A 25641-nucleotide genomic window follows, 5' to 3' on the forward strand; every position below is an offset into this window, starting at 1 on the left:
AGTTCCCAAAAAGCCTCGTGCTAGGTAGGGATGGGAATAAACATTTAAGGATCACTCCCCTGGGCGATGTGGGATGTCACACATAGTGTTAATATTGGTACATTATTTTTATTTTGGTACGTTTTATTTTGTACACATTGTGTATTGGTACATTTATATTATTCTCAATCCTATTTTCTCTTAATGTACTAAAAAAGGAAAACTTATTTCGGTACGTTTGATTTTGTGGGATTTAAAAATATTTTAAACTATTTTGGAAAGAAAATATCTTAAATTGTAGATAATTATTCCTAAATTGTTGCATTATTGTGAAAATAATTTTGAATCTAACCAACCTTTTTTTTTTAACAATTATCTCTAAAGGAGAAGAGTGTAATAAAAAAGTTAGATTATAGGAAATTTATTACAATATAATGTGCATATAGCACCAAAATTATGACAAAAAAAAAAAAAAAAGATTAATCAAATCACTAAAAAGCACGGATGTTTAATCTAGAACATTCAAAACTGATGCGCCTATATAGAAAGATCCCTAAAATTAATTAAGAAAAAAAAAACATTTACCAAAGTAATTTTATATTGCATTAAATTATTAAATTATCTCACATAAGTTTCTCCTTCGATTTTATTACAACATAAATTATAAATATATATTTTCTTCCCAAATTTTCTTTTGAAAAAGTTAGAATACATGTGTCTTTCTCTTTCCAAAAGACTGTTACAAAGAAGAGAAGAGAAAGCTCCCCTAGATCTGCTTAATTTTGTTCTCTTCTGTTACATGTTTCTCCAATCCATTTCCCAACATCTACAGTCCAAGCTTCTCTGAAATCCATACCACTGAGTCGAACTCACACTGATCCAACCGAGTCAACTCAACTTTCCACACTGTTTCCATACTCTGTTTCTTCAGCCAATGAGCTATAACTTCAAAAGCAGAGAGCTTGGTTATCATCTGGGATTGGCCACTTCAGAAATGGTGATTTTCCGGCGGATTGCCCCGGAACTCCGGTGAGGTTTGTGTTGGGTTTTTGGTTTAGTGTAAAATGTTCAAGTCGGCGCGATGGAGAACCAACAAGAACACGATCAAGGAAGTCTTCAAATTGCAGTTCCATGCAACTCAGGTTGGTCTAAACTCATTCTCGATTGAAATTCAAGCTTTGCGATTATTTATGTCAATTGGGTTTTGTTTCGTGGCTGAGAAAATGCAGGAAAATGGAACACGGAAAATATTTTATATTACCTGATCATCATTTTTGGCTCATTGAGTGTCTGAAAACAGAAAAAGTTAGAAAATTTATGTGCATTTGAGAATTGTACTGAAAGAGCCAACAAGTTATATGCAATTTGAAGAGTGTGAATGTGATTGAGGTTTTCGGAGAATTATGTGTAAGATAGTGTTTGGTTTTGTGATTTCAGGTGACACAGTTGGGTGGGGACGCATTGCTGGTTTCTGTGATTCCCGTGGATGTGGGGAAGCCAACTGTGAAATCAGAGAAAGCTACAGTTCGAGACGGGAGCTGTCGATGGGAAAATCCGATCTATGAAACAATTAAATTCGTCCGTGAGCCAAGAACTGGGAAGATCAAAGAGAGTGTCTACAACTTTGTTGTCTCAAGTGTATGAATTGTTTTGTTAGATTTTGTGTAGTGAACATTTTGTTCTGTTTATGAGTATCTTATTTTGGTCTTCTTGTGTTGCATAGGGATCATCAAAGGGTAGTGTTCTTGGGGAAGTTTCTGTCGATTTTACTGACTATGCCGAGGCTACTAAATCTTCCTGCGTCGCTCTTCCCCTTAAGAATTCAAATTCTAATGCAATTATGCATGTTAGTCTCTCCCACTTTGTCAAATTATGATATGTTAGAGATCTTCTTCCGAAAGGGGTTTACAAAAATAAAGACAACAATTTGATTGTTGTGTCTTATCGAACTCTTGTTTTTGTTGTTGAATAGGTTACCATTCAAAGGTTGCAAGCAAATGTTGATCTGAGGTATATACAAATGTTGTCGTTATTTTCTGTATTTGTTGGAGTTCTCTTTTTTATGTTTCTGATTTTTTATTCTGTTTTGTTGGAGAAATTTTGAAGAGAGGTAGAATGCGGTGAAGAGGCAAATGTTAACTCCGAAGATAGAAGCTTCAAGGACCTGTTAAGCAATAAGGACACTGATGAAAGCGTTTCAATTGTGAGTTTCTCACTTAAAGCTTCAAATTTCATACGTTTTTGTATTGAAAAGCTTTCATTTTGTTGCTGTTGTGTTTCAAAATGTTTACTTCTTTCTGTTGAGATGGTTGCAGGTTGGGCTGATAGATGGTAGTAAAATTCATTTTTCTTCAATGCAAAGATCTTTTTCCAATTGTTTTGAAAATTTTCGTGTTAATTCACAGGATGAGGAAATTAATAGAACCACCCAAATTGCTGAGCTCAACCGCAGAGCATCTATCGGATCGGACATTACATTGTCAAGTTCTGACAGTGGCTCTGGACTTGGTACTCCACGAGAACTTGGATCAAGAGATCCTTCCAACTTTCCGTCGTCTCTGAGTCACACCTCAGTACAACATAAACCTGATGTTTATGCCCGAACAAATATCTATGACGAGCATCAGCGGTTACAATGGGCATGGTCTGCAGACTCAGAACATGGAGCAAGTACTGATGGTTCAACAAAGAGTTCTCATGAAACCCTTCCAAGGGAACGGTCTCAACAGTCTTCAGATGACGACATTGAAAAGCTAAAGGCGGAGCTTCTTGTTCTAGCTAGACAGGCCGATATGTCAGAGCTAGAATTACAAACATTAAGGAAGCAGATAGTAAAAGAGACCAAAAGGGGGCAGGATCTTTCGAGAGAAGTCATTAGCTTGAAAGATGAACGAGATTCTTTCAAGGCAGAATGTGAGAAACTAAAGTCCTTTTGGAAACGTGTGGATGATGCAAAAGTTAAAAACAGGTTCCAGTTAGAAGGTGGTGATCTACGGACTCTTGTTGATGAAATCAGACAAGAACTGAGTTGTGAGAAGGACATGACTTTCAATCTCCGCTTACAGCTCCAGAAAACGCAAGAATCAAATTCTGATTTAATCCTTGCTGTACGGGATCTGGAGGAAATTTTGGAGCAGAAGAATAGTGAAATAGCAAATCCTTCCAACAGACCAGAATCCTGCGGTTATGCTGCAGGGTTGAAGGAAACCATCTCGAAAGGTGGGACAAGTGAGGATGAGGAGCAGATGGAGCTGGAGGATCTTGTTAAGGACCACAGCAATGCCACGGAAACACACCTGCTCGAGAGACAGATTGCCGAACTTTATGGTGAAATAGAAATCTATAGGCGAGACAAAGATGAGCTCGAGATGCAAATGGAGCAGCTTGCACTTGACTATGAGATATTGAAACAGGAAAACCATGATATCTCATATAAACTAGAGCAAAGCCAACTGCAAGAACAACTTAAGATGCAGTACGAATGCTTGTCTCCCTCTGCTATCATAAATGAACTTGAATACCAAGTTGAGGATTTGGAAACGGAATTGAAGAAGCAGTCTGAAGATTTTTCAAATTCATTGGCTACCATAAAGGAACTTGAATCCCATATCAAAAGCTTGGAGGAAGAACTAAAGAAGCAGGCACAAGTATATGAGGCTGATTTAGAGGCTGTAACATGTGCCAAAGTTGCGGGTTTGGAAACAGAACTAAAGAAGCAGTCTGAAGATTTTTCAAATTCGTTGGCTACCATAAAGGAACTTGAATTCCATCTCAAAAGCTTGGAGGAAGAACTGGAGAAACAGGTGCAAGTATTTGAAGCTGATTTAGAGGCCGTAACATGTGCCAAAGTTGAGCAGGAGCAAAGAGCCATCCGAGCAGAGGACACACTGCGAAAAACTAGATCAAAAAATGCTAATACAGCTGAGAGGCTTCAGGAAGAATTCCAAAGACTCTCTGTTCAAATGGCCTCGACATTTGATGCAAATGAAAAGGTAGCTCTGAAAGCAATGACAGAAGCCAGTGAACTGTGTGGGCAGAAGAGTCACCTAGAAGAACTGGTCCAAAAAATGAAGGACGAGCTCCAGGGAGTTAGAAATGATTATGAGGCAAGATTGCAGAAGCTCTCGAACCACTTAGACGAGAAAACCAAAGAGATGGAAGAGATTTTACTGGAAATGGACAACAATTACAAGCAGCTCGACCATCAGCAGAAACAAGAGGAAGAAGTTAAGGGAAATCTCTCCCAGGTGATCTTACAACTCAAATCTCAGATTCAAAGGCTTACAGCAGAGAATAACAGCCTTTCTGAGCAAGTGGAGGAAAGCAAAAATTTGAGAGCTGATTTGGAACAAGTGAAGAAATCAATCGAGGAAGCTGAGATGCGGGCACAAAGAGGAAATGCAGAAAGAAATGAGCTGGTAAGTAAAATTTCTACTCTTAAGAAGGAAGCAGAGAAGTCATTGGAGGATTTGAATACAATGCGGCATCTCAAAGATGAAAAGGAGGTGACAGTTGGACTCCTAAAATCCGAGATAGAGGAGCTTAAAGCTCGGTGTAAAGACTTTAAACATGCTATATACGAGGATGAAGTTGAGAAAGAGAAACTTAAAAAGCAGGTATTCCAGCTTAAGGCTGACCTGAAAAAGAAGGAAGATGCGCTCACTACCGCTGAAAAGAAACTCAAGGAAAGCAACGGGTGCGCAATAGTTTCTGATGGAATTAAAACTACTCAGAGAAGCATCAAGTCTTTGCAAATTGCTTGTGGTTCGAAAGAAGTTGCATGTATGAAAGAGAGAATAAAATTGCTCAAGGTAAAATTTCAAATTCCTAGCAGTATATTGAAACAATTTTGGCAGAGAATAACGTCTCAACTCCTTTATTTTTAACTTTTACAGGGACAAATAAAATCGAAAGAAGCTGCTTTGGGAACCTCAACTGCTTCATTTTTGGAGAAGGAAAAGGATCTCCAGAACATAATCGAAGAATTAGAGAGCACGGTGGAAGAAATAAATCAGAATAGTGCATCTCAAAAGGTAAGAAAACCTTCCATATTACGTAATGCATCTAATACAATGCTTATAGTCAATTATGATGGTTACAAGAAAATTAGAGTCCCAAAATGTCAGTTTAGGTAGTCTCTAACCGAGCATCTTGCCTTTGTCTTTGTCTATAAATGCTATCATATTATATGTGTAATGATTGGTGCAATCATCTTATCATACAGGTAACTGAAGATGCCGGTAGTGATAAAATTGCATCAGAACAAGAACCGAGACTTTTCACTGCTGATAACAGATACAGCGACTTGTTAACTGAATTAGCATCATTGAAAGAGAGGAATATATCAATGGAAAGTGAACTAAAGGAGATGCAAGAGAGATATTCAGAAATAAGTCTCAAATTCGCAGAGGTCGAAGGTGAAAGACAACAGCTCGTAATGACAGTACGCATCCTCAAAAATTCCAAGAGGAGCTAATAACTGTTTTTCGATATACTGGAACCATATTACCTTGTACAGTTGAAACAGCTGGGTATGCTTACATCGAAAGTCCAGACCTGAGTTCATTGTGTCTGCCCATTTGGCTTCATCTCAATTTTACCTAGCTTTCATGTCCTTGCCCCTATTTTTTGTAATTCTTTTAAAGCTTGTCAATGTTTCCATGTCCAATATATATATGACAATTTATATAATTAATATATATATTTTTTTATTGTTTTTACCTTTTCATATTAGCATCTCTTGTCAATGTCAGCAGAACTAGAGTATTTTACAATCTCACATATAGAGGGTTTTCACTTCTGACAAGAGTTCAACAGTTTTTGGACCAAATTTGTTTTGCTTCAATCTATATTGTATGCTGCATTCCTTTGGCGGGCGGACTTATGGTCGGCGTTTAGCATTTCTTCCTTTTTCAGTTGTATTATTTCTTTGTTGAGTTCCTTAGACAGAAAAACAGACATCAAAATTATGACTCATGACAAGTAATGCTCTGTAACATCATTGATTAAGTACCTGATTTTATTTTCGAAATTAAGTACTAAGTACTGGAAATTTGGGATGACTAGTGGTGGCTGGCATTATTGTTCTTTGCTAGGCACCTAAGAGGAGGGTTAATTTATAAAAAGCTGATTACATGGTAGAATCTCTCTTCTGTTGAGAAGTAAATTGCTTACTAATTTCTTGTTAGTAAATGATTTACTTAATTCTCTATTGTCATTTTATCTAACAGATTTGGGTTCTAACAAACTTGTGCTCATATGCCAACTGTAAGGTCTTGGACCAGTCTTTCATTTTCAATTGCTCATATGCTTTGTAATTTTGTATCATAATCACAATGACTAATGTAATTGAATGGTCATGATGACTAATGTAAGAGAATGAATGGTGCTATGAATGAAGTGTGCACATTATGCAACAGTTAGAATGTTGCAGCTGTGATTATTTCTTTGTCAGCTCTCCCTCTTTTAGCTTTCTTCTTTGTTTTGACCCTAAAATCCAAAACCATTGCTAAAATGGTTTGAGCTATTCAAATTTTAACATGGTATCGAGAGCTTAGGTTCTATCTAGAATCGGGGCGTCAAATCTATGATCGTTGTGCTTGAAATCCAACTTGAAACTTTCAACTCAATTCTTCAAATTCAGTTCTCAAATGGCTAGATCAAGTGTGGTGATCTCAGGGCTCCAATATTCAATGGTGACAACTATGAATTTTGGGAGATTCATATGAGAACCATCTTTAAATCTCATGGGATATGGGATTTAGTGGAGAAAGCACTTGAAATTTCAAAATTGAAGGGCAAGAAGGTGGAAGCCAACGGCTCTACTGCTGCGGAGAAATCTTCTCTCAATGATAAGCAAATGAATGATGCAAATTCTTTGGGTATTATCTAGGGAGCTATTACAAAAGACATTTTCCCCATAATCTCGAATGAGGAGGCCTCAAAGGGTGCTTGGGATATTTTACATCAAGAATTTCATGGTGATAAACAAGTAAGATCCATTAAGCTGAAGGGTTTATATCATGATTTTGAGTTCACAAGGATGAAGGATGATGAAACTTTGTCTGTGTATCTCACTCGCCTTCTCGAATTAGTAAATCAAATGAAGAGCTTTGGTAAAGATTTACCCAAAGAGAGGTTGGTTCAAAAATTTCTCACAAGTCTAACAGGAGCTTATGATCCTGTTTGTTATGTAATTGAACAAACCAAGCATATTGAAACCATTGAATTGCAAGAGGTGGTGGCTGCCTTTAAAGGGCTTGAGCAACGCCTTGATAGACATGCTGAGGGGGCTACTGAAAGAGCATTTACTAGTATAAGTGTCAATCCAAAAGGATCTCAATCCACCTCTTCTTTTGGTAACTCTAAGCCAAAGAAGAATTAGAAATCAAAGGGCAAGGAATGGGATTCTAAACCTCAATATGTTGTGAACCAAGGTGTCATAAATGATCAAGGAGGCAAGTCTGATCAACCTAAAGGGAAATGTAAGATCTACGACAAACTTCACTATGGTGAGTGCTGGTTTAAAGAGAAACCAAAACCATGGATGCAATCAATTTTGCCATCTTATTAAGGATTATGATCAGTCTAACAGGACTAGACAACAAGCAAATTTTGCCAATCAGTTAACTAAATCAGCAACAATGTTTTTATTCTTGCCATTCTGCTACTATTCGGAAAGATGTGAATGTTTGGTATGTTGATAGTGCCTGTAGTAATCTACTTCTCATGAATCCTTGCTTATTGATATTGATAAAACTGTGTAGTCTAAAGTTATAATTGGTATTGGAGGTCTGGTAAAATCAACTGGCAACTAGTTATAAAACTGAAGGGTGGAACTAGATATATTAAAAAGGTTACGAATTTGCTTGGTTTTAGATGAAAATCTATTGAGTGTAGGGCAAATGGTAGAGCATGGATATTGGCTTGTATTTGGTGATTTCATGGTTGATATTTATGGAGATAGACAGATGGAAGAATTGATTGTAGTGTTTTAATGAAGGGAAATAGATGTTTTCCTTTATCTCTACAATATATTAATCAAACTTTGGTTAATAAACCAACAATTGAGGAATTATCCTAAAAGTGGCATAGGAGGTTTTGGCATCTAAACTACACTAGTTTGATGCTTCTGCAAGACAAAGAAATGGTGCATGGTTTACCTAGATTGTAAGTCTCCGAGCATGTTTACTTTGGATGTGCTACAGGGAAGGGACACAGGGATCCATTTGACAAAGATAAAGTTTGGAGAGCATCAAAACCTCTTGAGTTAATTCATTTTGACATATATGGTCCAATGCAAATCTCTAATCTTAGGGGGGCAATAGATTCTTTCTCACTTTCATTGATGATCACACGAGAATGTGTTGGGTATTTTTCTTGCAGCATAAGTCACAAGTGTTCTAGATTTTCAAAAGATTTAAAGCTATTGTAGAACTACAAAGTGACTATTAGATTAAAATGATCAGAAGTGATAGGGGTGGTGAATATACATCTATGGAATTTTCTAGGTTCTGTGAAGACATGAGACAGGAAAGACAACTAATTGTAGCCTACTCTCTATAATAGAATGGTCTTGCAAAGAGAAAGAACAGAACTGTAGTTGAAATTGCTAGAACTATGATGTACGAGAAGAAAATTCCATTGAAGTTTTGGGCTGAGGCTGTGAACACAACAGTGTACCTACATAATAGGTGTCCAACAAGTGCTTTGAACAATGAGACTCCATTAGAAGCTTTTAGTGGGAGAAAACTAGGGATCAAACACTTAATAATATTTGGTTCTTTATGTTATATTGTTATCCCATCACAACAAAGGCACAAACTGGAGGAAACTAATGAGAAGTGTTTGTTGGATATGGTATCTGTGAAAAATGATATAGAGTTTTCAACTTGAGAATTCAGAAGATGATCTTGGATGAGAAAGCAATGTGGAATTGGGAAACTAGTGAAGCAATGCAACTATCCATTTCTTGGGATATTGAAGAAGATTCAAATATAACTGAATTGATTTTGATTTTGCTGATTCAACTCGGTACAAACTCCTCTAAGATCATCTACAACAAATGAAATGCAACTATCTCAAAGAACAAGTACTTCTGGTTCCTCATCTTCAACTTCAAGGGCTTATTATCACACTCCACTGAAATGAAAGAGTTTGAGTGAAATGTATGCATTATGTAAAATGAGCAGTAATGAGCCTGAAGACTTCAACGAAGCAATTAAGGATGAAGCTTGGAAGATGGTAATGAATGAAGAAATGAAGATGACAGAAAATAATTCTTCTTGGGAATTGGTTGATAGGCCAAGCAATAAGCTTATTATAGGAGTGAAATGGTATACAAAAGAAAATTGAATTTGGATGGGTCTATTCAAAAACACAAGGCAAGTCTTGTAGCAAAGGGTTACATACAAAAACTAGGAGTGGATTTCAATGAAACCTTTGCCTCTGTGGCAAGGTTATATACAATTAGGACTCTCATTGCTCTTGCAGCTCAAAAAGGTTAGAAATTATGGCAGTTGAATGTTAAAATAGCCTTTCTAAATGGAGTTGTTGAAGAGGAAGTTTATGTGGACCAACCAGATGGTTTTGTGATTGAAAATGTTGGAAGATAATGTATATATATAGATCAAGGAAGGCTCTCTATGGGTTAAAATAGCCTCCAAGAGCTTGGTAGGTGAAATCGATACCTATTTGATTCATCGTGGCTTTCACAGAAGCTCAAGTGAAGCAATATTATATGTGAGGACTTAGGAAGGTGTTGGCACTTTAAGTGTGTCAATCTATGTAGACGACATAGTATACACCGGAAGTAGTGCAGAAATGATGAATGAATTCAAGTATGAGATGATGAGTAAATATGAAATGCCTGATTTGGGCTTACTTCGCCATTTCCTTGGAATGGGAGTAACTCAAATTGAAGGGAGCATGTTTATCCACTGGAAGAAGTATGCTTTGACTCTCTTAGAAAAATTTGTGCTCAAAGATTGTAAACTAGTGAGCAGTCCATTGGTTGCAACTGATAAGTTGAGAAGAGATGATAATTATGAATATGCAGGTGAGAACTTGAATAGAAAAATTGTAGGGTGTTTGCTATATTTAACAGCAACTGATATCATGTTCTTTTCCAGTTTGCTTGCAAGATTTATGTAGCAGCCATCTAGGAAGCATTATGGTGTTGCTAAAAGGGTTTTAATGTATATCCAAGGAACAATTGATTATGGAAGTGAATACTTGTCTGGTAAATCTTTGTTAATTGGTTACTGTGATAATGACTGGAGTGGCTCTGAGGAGGGTATGAAATGTATTTCAGGATATGCATTCTCTTTTGGAAGTGGTGCATTTTCATGGCCATCAGTTAAACAGCACAGTGTGGCTCTTTCAACTACAGAAGCTGAGTATGTCAGTGCAACTGAAGCAACCACACAAGCCATCTAGCTTAGGTTTGTGCTTGAAGACTTTGGAGAGGAAGCAGATGCAACTCCTTTACTGTGTGTTAACACTTCTGTGACAGCTATGTCTAGAAATCATGTGTTTCACCAAAGAACCAAACACATTGGCAGGAAGTTTCATTCCATCAAGGTTGCAATTTAAGGAGGAGTGATTGATCTGATATATTACATGAGTGAAGAACAGATTGCTGATATCTTCATAAAGGCTCTTTCTAAAGATCAGTTCAATTACTTGAGAGGTCTTCTTGGATGGAAACCAATTAGTCATTTAGAAGTGAGTGTTGAGAAGTAAATTGCTTACTAATTTCTTGTTAGTAAATGATTTACTTACTTAATTCTCTTTTATCATTTTGTCTAACAAATTTTGGTTGCAACAAACTTGTGCTCATATGCCAAGTGTAAGGTCTTAGATCAATCTTTCATTGTCAACGGCTCATATGCTTTGTAATTGCTATGTGTCATAATCACAGTGGCTAATGTATTTGAATGGTCATGATGACTGATATAAGAGAATGAATGGTGCTATGAATGAAGTGGGCACATTATGTAATGGTTAGAATGTTGCAGCTGTGATTATTCCTTTGTCAGCTCTCTCTCTATCTCTTTCAGCTTTCTTCTTCGTTTTGCTCACTAAAATCCAAAACCTTTTCTGAAATGCTATGAGCTATTCAAATCTTAACATCTTCAAGTAACTTTCTTATAGAATTTGTACTAATTTGGCCTTTTGATCGAGTGGCCTTCAATCTCCAGTGTTGATTCCAAATGAAGTCTAGTTACCTATAAAGAAAATTTCAGATGCTTCTAATTTGCCATTTCTGCAATTGCTAACAACACTTCGCTTTCTCTTTTGTCCCACCCATGCGTGCTTGTCTGCTGCAGAAAATGGACAATGCTCAAAAACTTATTCTTTTGGATGCTTTTGTTAAATGAGAAGCTAGGTTAATTAAGTTCCAAGCTTAAAGCATATTGTTGGGTTGTGTTCTTTTTTACATTTTTAAAACAAATACTGAACTACTCTTATCTACAAGAAGGAAATCTCAAACTTGATTAGAAAGGCATGGACATACTATTTTGGAGAACTGGCTTAACTCACATTCGTTGGGTGCGTTAATACATGAAAGCTTAACCTGCTGAATTAGGCTGAAACTCATAACAGTAAATGGAAAATGAATGACTTGATCGATTTCTCACTCTGCAGTACAATATTGGTTAAAAGTAACACTCCCACAAAAAGAAGAAAAGAGAGGAAATAACCCCAATGAGCAACGTCACTGCTCACCAAAAAGCTTCTATATCTAACAACCTGCCCTAGTATTTGCAAAAAGCTTCTATATCTAACAAAGCTGCCATGTTAATTAAAAATGCTAAACTCATATTTGATGCCTAATTAAGCCATAAACAGTGACTAGAGCCATGATAAAGGAATGATCCACATGAGCCTCCACAAACAAAGTCATTACATCATCTCCCAATACTACTCCTGAACTTGACTGCTTTTGCTTGGCTTCTGCTATAATTCCTCCATTGTTGTCTCTTACTATGAAAGCTGATGATGATTTACCATTCGAACCCTCTAAACGGTAGCAATCGCTAACAGATCGCATCGTTACTTTATATAAAGACACTTTACTTCCATGAACAAATCTGCAACTTTTTCTCACTTGAAACATTGGCTTATTGGCACCAATGTTATGATTGCTTTCATAGCCCTTCCAACTTCGGAAACCACACATTTTCTTCTCACAGACAGTAAACAGAAGCTTGCCCCGGAGATCCATGAGATAAACTTCATTGCTGTGTTTGTTGTCATAATTATCGATTCGATAGACAACCTCACCATTTGCATCAAACGCAGTGCATCCGTTTCCTTGCATCACAAGCGATTTCATCCATATAGTGAACGTTTCTCTCTTTGACGTCAGATACTTGGTAGTACACAAACTACTAGTAGTAGTAGTAGAGCTGCAAGAAGCATCAACCCTACTATTACCATTTGCTATTATGAAAGGATGAACTTTGGCCATTTGATGGCAGCAGATATGAGAGAGGGAACTTCAACTTTTGGTTTAATTGTGGAAGAAGAGATATACTTGGTGTGTGTGAGACTTGTTCAAATTTATATCACTAAAAAGGGAAGATACGTACCCTACAGAATTATTACAAATTTGTTTTAAATTTTAGTATTGGTCATGACTATTGACTCGTCAAAAGAGCTCCACATATGTGATATGTGGCTACGAATATTGTGCATATTAAAAATGGAAATTTCATATGGAATTTAAATTGTATTTTTATCACTTAAAAATGAATTGTGTATTTATCTTGTATAACCTTGTTGTAGGCGGTCAGTAGTGTTCTGGGGAATAAAAGGGAACTTTAACATCATTTGGTGGGTTGTTGACACATGGCTAGCTAACAGCGACATCTCACAATATATTTTACCGACAAAACATATTTCTATAAAAATAAGTACGGAACTTAATTAATTACGTTTATATGTTTTGATCATATACGAGTTCTTATCTCTAGTTATATGGTTGGACGATGAGAATGTTACACGTTAGGGCATGGCTGTACTTGTCAGAGTGTCATTTAACGAATCTTATGCATGAGTATGATTGAGTTTGGAACTCGCAAGTTGCTCTTTCGAATTCACAAACGGTATTGACACTATTTTTTTCTCAAGCTTTTCCTTAATAAAATGATGGCACTGTTGAACTAGAGAGGGGGGGGAAGCTTCGGCCATAGTGGGCTGATCACCAGTGCACCCCCCTTCAGCAGCACCAACACATGGACTGGCAGTCACTTCCTCGACAAGAAGCTGCGGAATACTTGGAGCAGGTTCGGTGAGAACCTGCTGTCCACTCACAACAGGTTTGGCAGGAGGAGACTGAGCATCAACTGCATCACTCGGCACAGTACCATGCACTCCCCCTGAAACCGTTACCTCTTGTACATCCAACCATTCAAAAACACCATCAAGATCACAACTAGAACTCTCCCCCTTGTGATTTCAGGGTGGTGATACAGGAGCATAAAAATATTCTGACTTAAAGAAAGTCACATCCATGGTTATATACATGTGCGAGTTGCAGGGTGGTAACACTTGTAACCTTTCTGGTGGGATGCAAAACCCACAAAGACACACCGAAGAGCACAAGGATCCAATTTACTACAATGAATCTTGTGAATATGAACATAAGCAATACATCCAAACACACGAGAAGTGAGAGTATTGGTAGAAACAACAAGAACATGTTCCGTTAACACTTGGAGTGGAGTACGAAATTCTACAACTCGAGATGGCATGCGATTTATAATATACACGACATAGGTGATTGCGTCTGGCCAAAAACTCTTGGGCATGGACCCACCAATAAGCAATGCACGAGCAGTTTCCAAAATATGATGGTTTGTTCTCTCAGCTACACTATTTTGTTGTGGGGTATACGAACATGTTGTCTCATGAAGAATTCCTTGATCATGGAAAAAAGTAGATAGCTCAGAGTTAACATATTCTCCCCCATTATCAATACAAAGAACCTTAATAATGGAGGAATATTGTGTAGCCACCATCTGAGAGAAAGACCGAATAATCATACTACCATCACTTTTATGTTTCAACAAATAAGCCCATGTTATACGAGTGCAATCATGAACAAACGTAATAAACCATTTAATTCCTGAAGTAGTACTAATAGGGGAAGGCCCTCACACATCAGAGTGTATTAGCACAAATGGAGAAGATGTTCTATTCATACTTGGAGGGAATGAAGCACGATGACTTTTGGCTAAAATGCATACTTTACATTTCAATTATGAGGCTTCAATACCACTGAAGAAATCAGGTAATATATGTTTTAAATAACCAAACGATGCATGCCCCAAACGACGATGCAATAACAATACCTTCTATAGATTACTATTACGTGACGCATAAACCAAATTAGCTCTTCCAGGAACCACATCATCCACATAATATAGCCCCTCTCTCTTAGTGCCGCGCCTAATGATCTCCTTTATCTGAATGTCCTGAAGCAAGCAAAATGAAGGATACATTAATACAACACAATCCAATTGTTCAAGGACTTAAGTTACAGACAATAAGTGATAGGACAATGATGGAACCAATAAACAATTATGTAAGGGAAGAGAGGGTGTAAGAGACATTGTTCCCGCTTCAACAACAGCAGTAGAACCATTGGCAGTTGCCACATGCTTTCTATGAGGACGTGACATAAATTGAAATAAGGTTTTATCATACGTCATATGATCTATTGGACCGGAATCCAAAATCCAACCTATATTCACCATTGTAATAACTCACAAGACACTAATACATGGCAATCACAGCACCACACCAATTACAAAACCACACGCTGCAAGGAAAAAGCAAGCAGCAGCACTTCAAAGACAAAAAAGTTGGACCGCACAATGCAATTCAAGCAGCAGCCAATCCCTTTTTTTTATCTTTTTTGATCAACACGGCACGAATATAGTGCTAAATAGCATAATTAACAGCGCTGCAATAAGCATCAGAGCACGGTATGATGATACCAGTAGTTACCCTTCTCGGCACAACACAATACACACACGTACACAACACGCAATCAGGTTTGCTGCAGGGATGCAGCGACACCAACTGAAGACCTGTTGTGACTTTTGTTCCCCTTCGACAGTAATGATACAGCACACAAGGGCAATAGTCTTGGCTTGCTGTAGGATGTGGCAGAGACAATAGACTTGCCGGATATTTTTGTATGTTTTTTTCCTGGTTTCACGGTAGCAGCGATACGGTGTGAGCCTTAGGGTTACGGTTGGTTTTGATGCCAAATTGAATTTTACGGCTTAATCTTCATTGTATTGCATAAAAGAAAATATATATACAAGATACAATCCTTGTTCTATAAGGAAACAATAAAGGACACACATATCCTTCCTAATAAAAGATTCATAATATTTACAATATATATATACATGCCCTTTTTTAAATACCATCCACTGCAACATCTTATGCATGAGTATGACAGATTTGGAACTCTCACCACATGCAAACTAAAAAAAAAAAAAAAAAATTAAACATGTGAGGATTTTTTTGGATACGAAATTGGTGATGGAGGAAAGAAAATTTCGGACTTCGGCCGCAATCGTGAGTTTTTTAACCAATTGAACTATAACCTCAATATATTTAACATATTAAAATAAAACATTATGACACTTAGTATTACTGTTAATGGTTTTCTTTTATATTTATAAATAAAAGATCTATTATTCGAATTTAGAAAAATACAAGTTTGTTAGTCTAAAAATCGATCTCGATCGTAAGCAAAGGATTTTGGGATCTATTGGTCTTTTTTTTTTTTTTTTTTTTGTTGAGGGGCTGCGAACTAGCAGCCTTGGGGCCGAGTGAGAAAAAATGTGAGTTGCACTTTATCTAACTTCTTTTAAACGATTGAGACCGAGGAAGGAACATGTCGTAGTTGAAGTTCTCTATGCCTTTTTTGTGCAAGGATTCAACTATGAGTTTTGTGAAGTGATGAGGGAATTCGAATGTTCTTTTGATGGGTACTGAATGGACATGAAACTAACAGAAGAACAATAAACAAAATAGATAAATTCTACCTAGTTTAGAATGGAAAGCTAGAGTGATAGAATGCAAAAGTGTTGTTGGTGCATGACCCATAGCAAATGACCTAGAGGGTCCCATTTATACTATTCAAATTTCAACCAACCCTGACACAATTTTCTTTGTCTTGATTAGGGGTGGAATTTTTTCTCAAAAATCCTGAACCGTCCTAAACTCATCCTGAAATTTGACCGAAAAATATCCAAACCGAATTTCCCAAAACACTCGTTACCCGAAACCGAACCCGTCCCAAAAGATTCGGTTATTCGGCCACAAGTTTGAATGCGTTCGGTAATCCCAAACCGAATCGAATGTTATGTGTGTGTGTGCATATATATATATATATATATATATATATATATATATATATTTTTTTTTTTTAATTTATAATTTGGTTAAGATCTAATCCAACCGTCCATTAAGTTAGGTCATTTTACTATCCTCCTTCCTTTGATCTCCCGAATGCTCACACTCACACTCAATCTCCTGAACAGCTCTCATGCTCTCGCCGCTCCTCCTGTCCTTCATCCACTTCAACGGTGCTCCTCCCGCCCTTCGTCCCCTTCATTCAACGACACGAATCTGATACCAATCGAGTCCCAAAATAATCCAGGTAAGGGTTTCTGAATTTCTGAAATCTATGCCTATTGATGTGAGACTAAGAGGTTAATTAATGGAACGTAATCATCCTTTTTTTTTTTTTTTTTTTTTTTCTTGAATCATGTTTTCTCTCTCTTTTGGGATTTGATTTCGAATTAGGCTTTTGGAAGGGTAGGTGCATGAATTTGTGGGTTCATTCATATTAAGATTAGGGTGGGTGGGTGCATGAATTTGTAGAATAAAATTACAGGGGATGGGGAAATAGGACCTACACGAATTGCAGGGGGTTTCAGATTAGGGTGAGTGCAGTGCAGGATTGCAAGCCTTTGGGACTTGGGAGGTGGGTCACGGGTGCACGAAATTGTAAGGAATGGTGGAAGTTTATGGGTTTGTGCAGGATCTGTTTGTGTTTGATTATGTTTATGTGAATGAATCAGTGAAACTTTGATCTGTCTGTGCAGGATTTTTTTGGCTTTAAGGACCAATCTCGAAGTGTCCCGAAAATCCCGAAACAGTATCGGGAATCCCGAATTTTGAGAAATAAATAGTTTTGGTTTGGTTTCGGGATATAAAATTCCATCCCAAAATGTTTTGGTTTGGGATTCGGGTTGAGGGTTTCGGTTCGGGATCTCGACCCGAGCCCTAGTTTTGATTGCTTCTATCAACCTCATATTTCATGTTGAAGATTTGTGAAAATTCTAGGATGGGTACTAGTTTAACCTAGAGGGGTAAATAGGTTCCAATTTAAAAATCTAATTCAAATTTCAATTCTCAAATTAATTCCACATTCACATCACATATCAAACTATCCTACACATATGCAGTTAAAAAGATAAATAAAAAATGCACTCAGGATGTAGGATTTAACGAGACAAAGCCCACCATTGGAAAAATCTTCGGACTCCCAAGCCAGGACAAACACTAAGAGAAATGAGTACAAAAAAACTTACAAAACTTATCAACTAGACACACATGCTAGTAGGCAGTTTTGCCTCCACGCTTTGCTACTCGATCTCTCTTCAGCCTTCAAGTGGAAGTGGCACAACACTGATGCAGCCGTCAATCACTATCTTCTCGAACTTTGCAAGATACTAACTCGATCATGCAGAATGTATGTATGATGAAAAGGTTTATAAAAACCAACCAGTTACGAAAATCACAAAGCACATTTTCATAATTGATTTCTTATACAAAGTTAAACACATCTTAACTCAAAGTCCAATCAAGAATTATCTTTTTTGTCACAAAACACACAAGTAACAGTTCGATATCCACACTAAATTGAAAGTGGTTCCCAAGCTTATTGCATTTTGAACATAACCCAATAACAAATCCCTAAAAATTAAAATTTGTCAAAACAATTAGAAATTCACCAAAACCGTAGTAAGAGCTAGCTCCAAAATCACAGAGTAATACAAGCCTTGGGATTTTTACCTTACAGAAGAAGCCGCAGACTTGGGTGCGCAATCAACGGAAGGGAGGACGAGTTCGCGAAGGACTCGCTAGGTTTGCAATCAGAGATGGTTTTGTTTCTAATTTCGGAAAGGTGGAATTGGGCTCGGGTATGCAGAGGTGGAGGCGTTTGGAAATTTCTGAAGAGGAAAGGTAGAGAAGCTGCGAGATAGAAATGAAAAGGATTTTTTTTGAAATAGGGAGTTTAGATTTTGGGCGCCATGCCAAAATTTTGGCAGCCGTCCAAAAATTTTTATTTTATTTATGTTTTTATTTATGTATGATTTTATTTTATTTTTTTTCTTTGTCAAAATGTATGACTATTAAAATCTATTGTTTGGATAGGATATATATTCTATGAAATTAATTTAACGATCCAACCGTCAAAATTGTTTGTATAAACTCTGATATTGCATTTTTTTAAAACCGCAAAAAACAAACATCCAAGATTATGTAACGGGACAAAACTTTTCGATGGTTATAAACAAAAAATCTCGATTTAGCGGTTATTTTAACTTCAATTTTGATGATTTTTTACAGCTACACTCCTTGACCCTATATGAATACAATGAATGAATTTGATCTTCAATTTAAAATATTTACACTAATGGATATCACAAAATCTTATGTTATACTTAATGAAAGCATAAAATAAACTCCTAGTGTTAGTGAATCTTTCGTTTTGATGGGAACACATTCTACGAAACGAGTTTCAATGATCCAACCGTCAAACTTGTTTGTATATAATTCGAGATCGCATACGTAAAAAATCGGAAAAAAAAAATTAAGAAATTATGTAACGTGACAAAACTTTTCAACGTTATAAACGAAAAATCATGATTTAACGGTTATTTTAACTCCGATTTTGTTGATTTTTTTTTTTTAGCTACACTCCTTGACACTATATGAATACAATGAATGTATTTGATTTTCAATTTAAAATATTTACACTAGTGGATGCCACAAAATTTTATTTTAGACTTAGTATAAAATAAACTCCAAGTGTTAGTGAATCAATCGTTTTGATGGAATACGCATTCTACGAAACTAGTTTTAACGATCCAACTGTTAAACTTGTTCGTATATACTTTGAGATCCCATATGTCAAAAATCGCAAAAAACAAATATTCAGAGGTTAACTAACAGGATGAAAATTTCGACGGTCATAACTAAATGAAACATCAAGATTTAACGGTTATTTTAACTCTGATTTTGATGACTTTTTACAGATACACTCCTTGACCCTATATGAATACATGAATGAATTTGTTCGTTAATTTAAAATATTTACACTAGTGGATACCACAAAACCTTATGTTATAATTAATGAAAATATAAAATAGACTCTTAAGTGTTTGTTGAATCTATCATTTTGGCGAGATACGCATTCTACAAAACTGGTTTCAACGATCCAATCGTCAAATTTATTTGTATATACTCCGAGCTAGCATACGTCAAAAATTGCAAAACAAACATTTAGAGATTAGGTAACAAGATGAAATTTTTCGACGGTTATAAATGAAAAATCACGATTTAACGGCTATTTTAGCTTCGATTTTGATGTTTTTTTACAACTACACTCCTCGACCCTATAAGAAAACAATGAACTAATTCTATCTTCAATTTAAAATGTTTACACTAGTGGTTTTCTTTTTAAGGTTTTCATTCAGTTTCACGAGTGTGAGAGGGAAATAAAATAATTGGGAATTCTAGATTTTAATATCCTCCAAGATAGATGAGGGAGGGAGGCAGCTGTTGCAATTTGGTTTGCAGTTTCTGCCTCCCAAACTACTTTTGTTATTTGGAAATTTCATCACGCAATTTTCCGTCGCACAAGTGTGTTTTTGTACTAGTGTCAAAATATAAATTATACTTTTGAAACCACACAATGCAAAATGATTTTTCTCTCCCAAAATTCATGAAAACCACTCTCTGTCTCTCATGGGCTGCTATAAGATTTTTCTCTTAAAACTAACTCTTTATCATTGTAAAATCAAACCGACAATTTTCTGAATAAGAAAAGCTTACTATAAAAATATTGGGTAAAGTACAAAAAACTACCTCAACTATTGGTTTCACGACACTTTCATACCTCATTTTTTAAAATGACAATGTCATACCTCATCTTACGAATTTGTGTCAATGTCATACCTCCATCAGTTTTTCTATTGATTTCTCAGTTAAATGCTGACGTGGCTTGATTCAGGACCCACTTTCTATTAAAAAAATTAATAAAAACTAAAAAAATCATTTAATATTTTTAAAATATTAAAATAATAAAAAAAAAGTTAAAAATAAAATAAAATAAAACCAAACAAAACTTCCCCTCCGTGCCCTCTCTCTTCTCCCCCATCTTTATCTCCCTTCCTCTTCTTCCCACATGCTGGAACATAGAAAAAAGAAAAAAACAAAAAAAAAAAAAACAAAACTTTGTCCCTTCCCCTCCCCTCCCACCCCACGCCCTCTCTCTTCTCCTCCATCTTCATCTCCCTTCCTCTTCTTCCTACATGCTGCAACCCAGAACAAAAAAAAAAAAAAAAAAAAAAAAACTTTGTCCCTCCCCCCCCCCCCCCAGCACCCTCTCTCTTCTCCCCTATCTTCATCTCCTTTCTTGTTCTTCCTACTTGCTGCAACCCAGGAAAAAGAAAGAAAAAAAAATACACAAATCTTTGTCCCTTCGCCCCCCCCCACCCACGCGCCCTCTCTTCTCCCCCATCTTCATCTTCTTTCCTCTTCTTCTCCCTATCTGCTGCAACCCAGAAAAAAAAAAAAAAAAAAAAAAAAAAAAAAAAAAAAAAAAACCAATTGTCTTCCCCCCACCCACCCTCTTTCCTCCTTTACACACCCCACTCCTTAAATCCACCCCCATTTTCTCCGCGCCCAGGTTCTTCACCCGATGAATCGGCCTAGCAAATGAGACCTGGGTTTTTTTTTTCTTTTTTCTTTTTCTTCTTCTTCCTCCTCCTTCTTCTTCTTTCCAGGTCGCAGGGGGTTGGATTTGTTTTTTTGGGGTTGGGGGGGGATGCACTGGGTTGGGTTTCTTTTTTTTTGTTGAAGATTAAGCAGGGAAGAAGATGAAGATGAAGATGGGGAGAGAGAGAGAAGGGGGGAGGGGGTGGAAGGGATGAAATGTTTTGGTTTTTTCTTTTTTAACTTTTTTTTATTATTTTAATATTTAAAAGTATTCAATGATTTTTTTTTAGTTTTTTTTAATATTTTTTTAATTTTTTAATAGAAAGTGGGGGTCTGGATCAAGCCACGTCAGCTTTTAACCGACAAATTAACGGCATGCTAACGGAAGGTATAACATTGGCACAAATTTGTAAGATGAGGTATGACATTGTCAATTTTAAAAAATGAGATATGAAAGTGTCGTGACACTAATAATTATAAGATAGTTTTTTGTACTTTACCCAAAAATATTTGTTGTAAGAACGATGAAACAAGCGGCGCATCATTTTGTTTTCTTTTAAAACCATAAAGCTGCAGCAGCCTTTCTTTCAAAACCGAATGGCAGCATCCCAAAACCACCTCCTATTCTAATTCATTCTGCAGCAGCAAAGATTAGGATGTGATATGATGATCACTTCTACAACCCTAACGCATGCTCTCGCCAATAAATGACTGCTCTCAGTGCATATATATGTTGTGATATGGCAGCAGTACGAAACCCTAACCTAATGCATCTATAAATAGACTGCAGTAGAAGACTTTAACTTGATTTCAAATTCCTCAAGATTGGGATGACATGTTACGAGATAAAAATTAAAACCAATAGCACTACAAAAAATATGAGCACTGTATACAATAAATTATCTGTGTCTTTTGAGGCTAAAGAGCACTAACATATGTGCCCATAGACCAATAGCAATAGTGCATCAATTATATTTGTATTTGTGCCCTCTATAGGCGTTACCTTTGCTAAAGGACACAATAGACTGTTTAGTGCTCAAAGAGGCAGACACAAATAAAGGCCTTTTTGTGTCTGTCTATGTTCTGACAAACTTGTCAGATGACCTTCTCCATCCATGTTTGCACTATTTTTGTTATTGTGCCCAGTAGGTTCTATTTAAAAAAAAAAAAATAGAAATGTAAAATTTTGAAATAAAACCAAAAAAATTTCATAAAATCAAATATGGCAGCCTCAGTTGTAAAAAGCAATCCAGTAGTAGAAATGGAATGTCTATAGTTAAACTACATAAATATTCCTCATAAAGAACATGTTTACAAGTGTTCAAGATAAAAGACCAACAAAATAATGAGATTTTCCTATCAATGCATCCATGCATTCCTACATATAACCACCCATAGCTGAGTTTACCCTTTTTCCCAGCTCGGTGGATTATGCAATCACCTTCCTGAAATCCAAACCAAAGGAAAAATGAAAAAGGGAAAGGATCTCATATTTCCAGTGATGTTTAACTATCCAAACATCCAATCAACATTGAGAATTCATAGTATCCTGAAAATCGATTTAAAATAACCAAATGTGATCAGAGCTCGTAACACCAGCATGCTTATGTTTTCAAGCGCATTCTAACTGCCGGTTGAAATATTTCATGATTGACATATTGGAATCTGGTAGCCTGTTTTTACCAATGCGTAGAAAGGGTAGCTCACCTTAAGTTCGACTCCGGACTCTAGACATGAGCGCACACCCACAATGGAGTGTTAAACGCTACATTCTCGCAAGAAGCAACCATGAGAAATAATTGCATCCATAATCTGCGAAATTCATTTGGCCATGAGATCAGAAAATGACACCCGATGTCGCATAGTAAGCTTGCAATCATACCCTGCATTTTTCAACTTTTGTAGGTGGCAAGAATCTAGGAGAGGTGTAGAAATGTGTCTTTGGATCGTTGAATTCAAACTTCGGAGGCTGCACGAAAGAAAGGATGTAATCAGTAACCGTTGCTACATATGCACATATAGGAAAAAAAATCTAATCGAAGAGCAGGAACGATTCAGTGCAAGTATTACCAACCTGTTCTGTGAGGGCCAAGTTTGCATCGAAGACAGACTTTACAGTTCCAATATGCTCCCAGTAGTCATTGAATAGATATGCCTGATCATGTAAGGGCATTTCGTAAATCAGTGACTCAATTACCATATCCAAACCAAACTTGGGGGAATTGCTTATATATTTATATTCGAAGATGAACTATAAGAAAAAAAAAATAACTATTATCGAAAGAGCTATCTCACCTGGACATTGTGCTCCTTCACAGCTGATGGAATAATCTCGGAGCCAAAATCATTGCAAGAAGCTCCACCTTAAAAGCTTAAGTAGGACATCAGTTCTAAACACATAAACACCCATCGATGCAAATTTGAACTCCTAAATCACAGTCAATTAGCAAGGCACATGAAAATTCGGGGCATAGAGACAATCAAGTTTGGCAGGAATCACGTGAGTCACAAAATTGAAATACACTCAGGTTTTTTTTTTATTTTTTATTATTCAGTGCAGGGTGCCGGTTTTATACCTACAGCACAATCCCAATCTCACAAACATATATTGTAATATTACCCACTCACCTAACAATGACTACAATATTCGTTCATCATCAGATACACACTGATTATATAGTCATCAGAAGCCAAAGCAAATATAGTCGAATTGAAAACACAATCAGTCCATTACACCTAAAAAGAGTTAATTAAAATCAATACCCACAAATTCCAGATCAGCCATATCAAAGATTCATATTCCTCACTCCGGGTTGTAAAATTAACTTCTAGGTATGAGATAACACATTAGTTCAGTTCATGACCTGAATCAATGAAATATGTAAGTATGCATATTATTTAGGGTCAAAGTGCGTTGCTTACTTTAATCACATACCTAGTATGCATCATCAATATACCCGCAAATGGAAAGAAGAAAATGATTCTAATTGTTGGAAAAAATTGAGAAATAGAGTATTCACAAATGTGCAACTAAACATGGCATTGACCTGCATATGAAATCTCACTAAAAGTCAACTGATTATTTCTAATCAGGTTGTTTTTGTTTGTCCATGGTTCATCACTTCTAGCTTCCTAGAGATTTGGAAAGGATCATCAGTTCATCTAGACTATAAACCAATGGACTTCTGAATATATATATCAAGAATAATGTCCCAGTATGCCTAAGTCCCAGATAAGCCAAAACTTCTAAGAACAAAATTCTGGTATATTTGACACATAACAGCAAGCTAAGCTTCAAAAAAGTTAAACTGTAATGGGCACTGCAGTGTAAAACATCATCAAACCTTATATTAATCTGAAAGCGCAAAGCTTTTTATAATACCCAGGCCTGCAATGGAAAGTAAGCACAAACCATGTAAGCACCATGTGAACACATATCAAGAAAATTCCAAACTTTAGAAAGCTACAAAAAGATAGTATAAGATCTTTAATTTGGGAACTCAACATAACAAAGTCAAATATAATTGAGGAAATAAAGATATGCAGAGATGTATTTACACTAACAGAGCGGAGCAATTGCAGACCTACACTTTACAGATTCAAATCTCCTCTTCTTAGAATTAACACGCATTGTACCCTCAAAAATGTTAAAACTACATATTTAGAAATCGAGTAAAACAAATTTGGAATTTGGAATTGCAAAAACCATAAACGCTTAACCCATCTTCCTTTCAAAGTTCTACAAATTTATCTTAGACCCTACTTGATAGGAACTAGGAATGTAACAGTGCAAAATGTAAAGAAAAGAGGAAAGGAAATAACTAAACATATTGATTTTCATTTCATGCCTTTCCCAAATAGTGAAAGGGAGCTTATATACAACCCTAGAAGTGGGAATGCTCACGATGGAAACACTACTTGTTCTACCGTTGGATGCAACCAACATTTTCAAGGAAAGGACAAAATAACTCAAAAAAGGGACTAAAAGCTGTCCACTCAGCCTGGGTCCTAACACTTCCTGCCCCTTAAGAAAGAGCTTGTCTTCAAGCGTGGAAGTCAGGGAAGCGGTCGAGGATGGTGTCTGCGTCCTCCCACATAGCATCATGTTCTGGTAGGCCCGCCCATTGTATAAGCCATCGTGTGATAGCATGGTTGCCACATTTGAAGATGCCACGCTACAGTATTTTCCACCAGATCGGTATCCCAGAGAGGGAGAAGCAACCACAGTAGACCCGAACTTGGTTTAAGGAGAAAGAAATGGAAGGTGGGGTGGATGCAGGAGTCCGATGGTAAGTCCAAAGTGTAGGCGACTTTACCGACACGAGCAAGGATCCTGTAAGGGCCGTAAAATCGGGGAGCCAATTTGGGGCAATGGCGAGTGATATGTGGTGTTATATAACCATTCTGCTACGGTGTTATACAACCATTCTGCCCACGGTAGCCATTCGACCCAGGAGGTGGGTTTGTCCCTTACAAAGCTGAGCAAGAAGTGTTCTAAAGTGTGGTTTAATACCTCCGTTTGGCCATCAGATTGGGGGTGGTAAGTGGAGCTGCGACAGCAGAAAGTCGTTGAGCTTGAAGAATGACTCTCAAAAGTTACTGATGAAAACGAGATCTTGG

The 25641-nt window shown here is 36.7% G+C and overlaps 2 protein-coding genes and 1 long non-coding RNA gene across 3 annotated transcripts; 1 reads left to right on the forward strand and 2 right to left on the reverse strand.

Moving 5' to 3' along the window:
• Positions 1-701: 701 nt before the first annotated feature.
• On the forward strand, positions 702-5695 carry LOC137713170 (intracellular protein transport protein USO1-like). Its single transcript, XM_068452436.1, has 8 exons — positions 702-1121; positions 1417-1617; positions 1703-1825; positions 1952-1989; positions 2086-2182; positions 2385-4790; positions 4875-5012; positions 5204-5695. The coding sequence occupies exons 1-8, from the start codon at positions 1044-1046 to the stop codon at positions 5453-5455; spliced, it is 3333 nt and encodes a 1110-aa protein (XP_068308537.1). The 5' UTR covers positions 702-1043; the 3' UTR covers positions 5456-5695.
• Positions 5696-11728: 6033 nt separating this feature from the next.
• Positions 11729-12489, reverse strand: LOC137712040 (protein LURP-one-related 3-like). The gene has a single exon (XM_068451188.1). The coding sequence runs from the start codon at positions 12452-12454 to the stop codon at positions 11801-11803; it is 654 nt and encodes a 217-aa protein (XP_068307289.1). The 5' UTR covers positions 12455-12489; the 3' UTR covers positions 11729-11800.
• A 9829-nt stretch (positions 12490-22318) lies between these two features.
• On the reverse strand, positions 22319-23966 carry LOC137711937 (uncharacterized). Its single transcript, XR_011065168.1, has 5 exons — positions 23317-23966; positions 23096-23176; positions 22904-22990; positions 22729-22833; positions 22319-22466 (listed from the first exon to the last, which is right to left on the reverse strand). It is a non-coding gene; the product is annotated as an uncharacterized lncRNA (long non-coding RNA).
• Between the last annotated feature and the right edge of the window lie 1675 nt (positions 23967-25641).

This window comes from Pyrus communis, chromosome 13 (genome assembly GCF_963583255.1).
Source record: "Pyrus communis chromosome 13, drPyrComm1.1, whole genome shotgun sequence".
In the NCBI taxonomy this organism is placed as follows: Eukaryota; Viridiplantae; Streptophyta; class Magnoliopsida; order Rosales; family Rosaceae; genus Pyrus; species Pyrus communis.